The sequence below is a fragment of the Copadichromis virginalis genome, linkage group LG22 (assembly GCF_057382275.1).
Source record: "Copadichromis virginalis isolate Kocher_CV1m ecotype Utaka linkage group LG22, C_Virginalis_male_GT1.1, whole genome shotgun sequence".
Lineage (NCBI taxonomy): Eukaryota > Metazoa > Chordata > Actinopteri > Cichliformes > Cichlidae > Copadichromis > Copadichromis virginalis.
In genome coordinates, this window is record NC_140638.1 from 21,586,444 (window position 1) to 21,594,323 (window position 7,880).

At 38.5% G+C, this 7,880-nt stretch overlaps 1 protein-coding gene across 1 annotated transcript; it reads left to right on the forward strand.

Moving 5' to 3' along the window:
* The first annotated feature begins 1,898 nt into the window (after positions 1–1,898).
* dazl (deleted in azoospermia-like) lies at positions 1,899–7,868 on the forward strand. Its single transcript, XM_085446464.1, has 10 exons — positions 1,899–2,002; positions 2,684–2,806; positions 3,794–3,885; positions 4,129–4,180; positions 4,276–4,342; positions 4,448–4,587; positions 5,554–5,634; positions 5,851–5,901; positions 6,331–6,401; positions 6,582–7,868. The coding sequence occupies exons 1-9, from the start codon at positions 2,000–2,002 to the stop codon at positions 6,373–6,375; spliced, it is 654 nt and encodes a 217-aa protein (XP_085302590.1). The 5' UTR covers positions 1,899–1,999; the 3' UTR covers positions 6,376–6,401; positions 6,582–7,868.
* Positions 7,869–7,880: the final 12 nt, after the last annotated feature.

The following is a 7,880-nucleotide window of genomic DNA, read 5'->3' on the forward strand; positions in this document are numbered from 1 at the left end:
GTGAAAATAGTTGGATTTACACTGCTGCTTAATCACAGCTGCCTGATCAATGTTTTTCATTAGCAATTTAGCAAAGTTGATGGTAGTGGTGTGTCTGTGTGAGTGAAAGACAGAGAGAGAGAGCGACAGATTTTCTGTTATAACCTTCATTTTATGGCGGGGGTAACTACTTTGGCACAACAGCGGCACAGTGTGAGCACTCAGGTCGCATCAGAGCATCGGGCGGTACAGTGTGAGAGTACATCGTGACCTATGAACTTCTAACCCCTGTGAGTCAATCGTGCAGTTTGAGCAGGAGCTGAATAACGTGACTGAAAAAATCGCACAGTGTCTGCCCAGCTTTAGGTGTACTGTCGTCCGAGACTTGCACCGCAGTGTCGGCGTTTGTTTCCCTGTTGGCCATGCTTCTTGTTGTGGTCACCTGTTGTCTTCCGGTATTTTCTCGAAAGCGACCTTTCCTCGACCAATGAGATGAGCGGTAATCTGAATTGTCATACTCGAATTGTCATAAGTGTGCTGTCAGCTCATTGGTCACAAAGCAGGAGAGGGGCTGGGAATTATGTTTTCAAACAAAGCGTTAATTCCATAAACATTTATAGACTACTTTTGGTTCTCACTGTATTACGGGACAAAGTGCGTCCCTTATTAGCTCAATACGGGACGTGTACTTTTGTTTCGAAATACGGGACGATTCCGTATTTTAAGGGACGGTTGGCAACCCTAGGGAGGACTATCCTCCACCTGTGAACACTCTGGCACGGGCGAGATGCCCACGGCAGCACCCGCTGCTTGTTGAGAGCGATACGCGTTTTCACAGCAAAAAGTCGTCATAAATAAGTCTCCGACAACACCAGAAAAAGTCGCCAGATTTGTCGCTAGTCGCTTTTTAGAAAAAAAAAAAGTCGCTAAGGAGGTCTGAAAACTCGCTAAATATAGCGACAAAGTCGCTAAATTGGCAACACTGGCAGATTTTTGAGCAGCGCCAGGTTAGATTTTCAATTTAAAAGTCCAGCTGTTGTAACCTGTAGCTTGGAAATGCTGCGGTTGTAGCACGTATTAATCCGCCACTCACATATTGCACATATCTGCACACACTCTACCTCAGGCTACCGTTTGCTCTGTCAAGGCTTTAAATCAAGAATAATCATCATGTACCATAAACTGAAACACCGTTGATCTCATTCGGGACGGTATCCGAACAAAATGTCTTATGATAGAATATACCACACATCAAATATACTTCTGATATAGCATTAACATTGATATAAAACGATGAATACATATAGTGCATGCAAAATACAAAATACTATATATATATATATATACAAAGGAGGACAAAGGAGGACAAAGGAGGGGGGAACAACTAAGCTGTAGTGCCTCTGCACCTCACTGTACAATACCTTGTGCAATACTTTTTGTAAATAGTCAACAGTGCAATAGACTCAATACTTGAAATGTGCAATTCACTTGTATTTTTATTTTTTATTCCTATTTATTCTATTTATCCCCTTTGTATATTTTATTTATATTTGTCTCTGTATTTATATATATGTGTGTGTGTGTGTGTGTGTGTGTGTGTGTGTGTATATATAACAGTTCTGTAACTGTAACTTTGGTCGTTGCTGTGCTTTTTTTTGGAAGTCGAATTTCCCAGAGGAACCCACCCGAGGGATTAATAAAGTTCTATCTTATCTTATCTTATCTTATATCTCACATAAATTCTGTTGCATATGTAAAACACAGCACCGAGTCAAATTGTGAGTCATCAAAACTTTTCATATAAGTTTACATACGATTGAGAGATTTTAATTTGCAGCTATTTCATTATTCCATGCTATTTAACTTAACAAAATTATGAAAATAATGACATTACTCACGTCCTGCTTTAGTTAGTCACGTGGACTGGGTGGGCGTGGTTTCACCACGGGTGGAGGTCACTGTTGTCGGGCAGAACAAGGTCGACGGCGTACCTTTCAGTGTGTCTGGTCAGGTTTTAGACATGGTAAGTTCCACTGTTAAATTTCTGCACCCGACAGTGTAGCACAACAGTCTTAGTGATGCAGGTTATTGTACTTGTTAACTTCTTAATTGGTACGGCGGCTCACCAGTCATCACTGTGCTAACTTTCTCTTAGCTAGCTAGTTGATAGCTTGACCTTGCCTGCTAAAGTTAAAAAGGCGCACTTGCTTTAGCTAACAGCCCATTTAAGCCACATTTAACAATAACTGTTAAAAAAAAGGAAAAAAGGTAATGTTAACATAAATTACATGGCTTACGAAACAAACTTGTGTTTTCATACTGTTTTATTATTTTGTAGTTTCTATTTTTTTAAAGATTTATATGTCGAAGACCTCGGTGCACTACTGCTAGCATCAGTGCCTGAACAAGCTGATTTTTTTTTTTTTTTGCGGGAAATCGCATTAAAAATAAGGCTTAGACACTATATGATCTTTACAAGGGTAGTTAATGCTAAATCTACAGTAAAGTTTTGTAACTTAAATAAGTCTGCACTTTTAAATTGGTTTTAGTGGTTGGGCCAGCAGCCATCACATGGTGGCAGTTCCGAGTAGCGAACGCATGTTAGGCACACTCGCGATCTTGTAGAGATAGGTATATTCCCGAAATATAAGCTTGTGAATTGAAATGGCTTGTTTGTTGTTTTCTTTCTTTTTTAAATTTTAAGGATATCAACAAGCCCAGAAGCGCTAACCAGACCTTATCTTCTTTGAAGTTGTCAAATGGATACATCTTACCTGAGGGCAAATTGACTCCTAATGCCCTCTTTGTTGGCGGGATCGACATGAAGGTAATGCCGAAGCTGTCAAGCCAGAAAGTATTATCCGACATTTGCCAAAAAACGCCAGTATTTTAAGTTGTTGTAAAAGACTTGTTGACCTTTACGCTAACATATCTCATTACTGATAAAAAGTCATTTTGAGTCACACAGAATACTCCTTTCATAGGGCAGAAGCAGCAGTTGTTTTTTGAACTCTTGAATATCCTTTACTTATTTAGCTTAATACTAGTTAATATTAGAAGTGTTAATTTCAAGACAGAGCTGGTCATAGGGCAGCAGAAATTGCAAGAAAAGCAACAAAACAGTGATACGAATGTATTTTCAGTGGCTAAAAAGGACTCGATTGATTATAGTGTGGAACACAGAGTAGGGTAGAAAAACGCAGACTATTAAGGATGCTTGTAAAAGAGGTAATTTCTTTTTCTTATATGTTACAATTTGTGAATCCTGTTTACTAGAGCCCATTTACCAATATAAGCTAAAATATGACATTAAAAATTATTAATAATTAAAATTTAAATCACTTAAAATTATACATACATGCCACTCTAAATTTGGTGAATTGTGTATAATCCTTTTTTGGGGCGGGGTTTAACATATCGAGCAAAAATTTAAAGAAAAATAATTTGCTTTCTTTAACCGCACACATTTCGAGAAGAAAAAACAAACAAACTACATGGTTCTTTTAAAACGTATTAATTAGAACATGTGGCAATAGCCAGGCACTGCAGCTCACAGTAGAGACACTACTTGAAAGGAGGAGGAGACCCCAGAACAGACCTGGGACATGCTGGAGAGATTACATCTCTCAGATGGCCTGGGAATAATAGGACTTTTCTGGGTATTTTCTTAAGAATTTTGTTTATAAATCTATTGAAAATCACATGAAAACGAAGAGATTTGTCAGGAGCCTGTGGAGTCAGGTGTGATACACCCTGGACAGGTTACCAGTCTGCTAAAAATCTGGTTTCTCTCTTCACTTGTTTTAATCTTTAGGTGGATGAAAATGAAATCCGGGACTTCTTTGCAAGATATGGTACTGTTAAGGAAGTAAAGATTATCACATACCGTGGAGGAATCTGCAAAGGGTAAGTTTTTTCTGTTCAGAGTAATTCGGGTTTTGCTCCCAGATTTTGAAGAGGTAATGAAATGACTATTGCTTCACTTTCTGTTTCAACGTACTGAGGTTAAATTTTGGAGTGTGATGATCAGATTATTGAACATGTAGAAGTATTAGTGAAGTTTATTAATCTACTTACATTTCAGACTGAATGTTATTACTTCTTTGATATATTTGGATATTCTGATTTATTTTGTGTGTTTGTTCCTAGTTATGGATTTGTGTACTTCAGTGAAGATGTCAACATTCAGTCAGTCATTGAGGTAAGAAGCCCGTCATTGGATCTATTTTGTGTCTATGCATATGTCTAATGTGGAATAATAATAATATATATTTTCTGTAAATATTTTTGCCATAGCAACAGATCAGTTTTAAGGGACGGAAACTCAAGTTGGGCCCTGCCATCATGAAAGAAAGGGTCTCTCGTATGTATTCTGTTTGTTGGGTAGTGCATGTACTTATTGTTCTGTTTTCACTAAATAGGGTTTATAATGTTAATGCCAAACTGATTCCCCCCACCCCACATCCAGGGTCGATGCCGTCGCGTCTGGTTGGCCCCGCTCCTTGGGTGAATCCCACCCAGTACTTCTACTGTGCTTGCTGCTCACCCATGGGAGGTGGGGTGCCACAACCTTCGCCCATCATAAACGGAGGCAACCCATACAATCAGGTATCTTACACTGAAATTACCTTCAGATTGTTATTGAATGTTGTTAAATGCTGATCATTTGTAATCGATAAGCGCTTGCTCACAAACTACATATTACCATAACCACCAATTTTAGATAAGAAAACATGGTTACCTTTAGATTGATCATCAAGAAAGTGCCAAAGCTATTGTAAAACACAAGTCAGGCGGCTGCTTGAGCAAAAACAAAAGAATTTCCATGTAGAAATTGATACAATAGTGTTTCCTTGGGACTGGTGGTGGTTTTTATGGGGGATAAAGTAAAAAGCAGGCTGAAACATTTGAGATGGTACTTGTTGTATCCAGTGAAACAGCACAAGTGGGGGGAGAAAAAAAAAGAAGTTTTTACATCAAAATAAATGTGGTTGGGAAAAACGGCAACAGACCACTAGAAAAGGAGGAAAACAGGTGGAAGATGAGGGCAATGTGATTTGTCAGTCACAGCTGAGAAACTCCATGCAATTACTGGAGAAAAAAAACATGCATGGATGGAATAATGCCAAGAAACTAGTGCGATGATGTTCAGTGAAGTTGTTAACCTATTTTAATGAATGTGAGTTTAACAAACGGAGCTATTCAAGTTTTATCATTGTAATTTGTAAAATGTTTAGAATTTTATTGTCATGTTGTTTTTGTTTTTAGTTGGAGTCTCTTTTTAAGTATATATATATATATATATATATATATTTGTTTTGTGTTTTCTCCAGTGATAATACTTCTGAAATATAAAATGGAACATGTATTTGCTGAGACAGTTGGTTAATCCTCACAAAGAATAAAGTTGCAAAGTGTACAATAATGTATAACTTTAATTGAAAAGGCAACAATTGTAAGTAGCTTTGTTATAAATAATCTCCAAATTGGCCGGTTATTCAGTAAATGGTATGTTGTTTGGCTCTACAAACTCTGTGCTGTGGTTTCATGTGTTGTTACTGGCTTTGATTGCAGCCATACTCCTATGCCAACTTTGGAGGGGTCATGATCCCGCAGATGCCAGTGAATTACGCGCAGAATGCCTATGCCTATCAGGTACACGCACACAAAAACACACACCCCCACACAAAGGGTCTCGCAGCCATTGCACATATGCTCCTGCATGTGAGATGAGGGGTTCAATCTGGTTAAAGTACACCTGGCCCTGCTTACCCCACAATCCAACATACCCTCCCGTCCTCCTATAGTAGCGAGTCTGGGTTTGTCTGTTGCCCTCTGTTTGACAGCTGACGCCTCTCCCCTCATACACAGTACACCCCACCTCCCTGGACGCCGGACCAGAGGACACGGCCTGTCAATCAGGTGACTGCATTGAATAGGAGTAAGAATAGAAGTCATTAAAAAGAAAGACTAAACAGATGTTCTTTGAGAATTGGTTAACTATTGCAGATGAACCTTGTTTTTTCTTTTTCGTTTTTTCCCTTCTTTTCTTTTCCCTCCGTTTTTGGTTTGCCCCCCTAGGAACAAAAGTCATTGTTGTCCAGAACTGTGATGTCCATGTACACCACTAGATGGTGTTGTCTGGCCTGTGTTGGCATCCTGAAGAATGGCTCAACAATGCACTCTAACCTTCCCTTTTTTCCACAAAAGTTAATTTTGTGGGCTTGACAATTCATGACACATCCAGTGCTTTTCTGTTTGTGCTTGTTTTTGTAGTTGTTCATGTCTTTGAAGCACATCTATAGGATTATTCCACCAAACTCTTTTTCTTGTGTTACACTTTGTTTCCAGAGCTTTGTGGACTGTGGAGTCCAGACCATGCTGACTGTGCTGTAGTCCACAGCTACTGAGAACCATGCCAGGTAAAGCAGAACCACTGCAAATGGTTGTATTTTCCTAAGAACTTTGTTAATCTTTATTGAAGTCACACAAAGCAAAAATGTTTGACCAACGCTTTTAAAAATACTTTTTCTGTTTGTCTGTGTGATTTGGGAAAACAACTTTACTTACTTGCGATTTATTTATTTGTCCTTTCTCTGCAGGCCTCAGGGAGTCAGAATTTAGACAAGATTACACCTTGATACTCTGGACATCTGGAGTAACCCAACTCTTCAGGCTGTTTTCCAAATGCCCTCGCCTCTCATTCCATGCCTCAAACGTTTGAGAGCCATTTTAACACCAAACTGCATGATCTTTACACTTCAGCTAATCTCATCCCACAATTACAATTTGTAGTGCTGACCTGCAGTCAGCTGCTTTTAACCCACATGGATCACAGTGACAGCACAGGAAGAGCAAAGCACCCTCACCAAACCAGCTGGCACATGGGATCACTTTTTTTTTTGTTTGTTTCTTTCTTTTTAAGTATCCCAAACATAGAACGGGACGACTTTTTTAAGCCCACCTTTTGTGCTTATTTATATTTTAGTTTTAATTTACTTTTGGAATTATTTTAAATGTTTGGTTGGAGGGTTTTATCCTGTGCTTGGGCTCTCTGTACATATGTATATATTTGTATATTACTACAATGTCTTGACCTCAATCTGTTTTTTTCAGCATTGGCATATTTGTCTTCTAACTCAAGTTCTGGTCTAATGCTCCTCAGATTAATAATCTTCATTAACTTGTTTACTATAGCATAAGAGCACTTGGTCATTCCATTAATTTGGAGCGCACCACCCTCCTTTTGTTTCCTTTTTTTTTTTTTTTTTTTGGTTGTTTATTTAGATTCATGGGGTGTAGGTTGAGGCAGTAAACCAATCTCAGTCGCCTCATCATTATTACTTACTTCTCATCTTCATCATTGGTCTAATGTTTGTCCAGTGGTTCCACACTCGAGGACAATCACGGCATAATTTTTGTTTACATTAACTCATTAATCAACTCATACTTAAAAAATGAAGGACATGATTTAAAACAATATGCTGTATTTCATCTCTTTAAGACAAGGTTCACTGTTAGGGTTTAGTTTGCATTTGTTTTGGGATTTTAGTGCAGTTTACACAAAGTGTTTTACAGATATGTCATAATTGAGAAATGTTTTTAGGCATTTTTCTTCCAGTAAGTGCACTTAAAATGTGTTTGAGGTTTAATAGTAGAAGTAGCTTTGTGTGATTGAAAATGCACATCGGTGTGTGGTGTACATCACAGCTTTTCTTTGACCCAGTTCTGTGTAGTTACATATGGAGATTGACCTCTGAGGTCTTGTTGCTGTGCGCAGACATGATTGTGTTGTTTTGTTCAGAGAGCCTGGGCACAGCACTGTTAGGGTTGTTACTGTTCATGTTTTTCAGGGTTTGTTGATAAATAAAAGTTGAAATGTGTTATCATTTGAGGCTGTT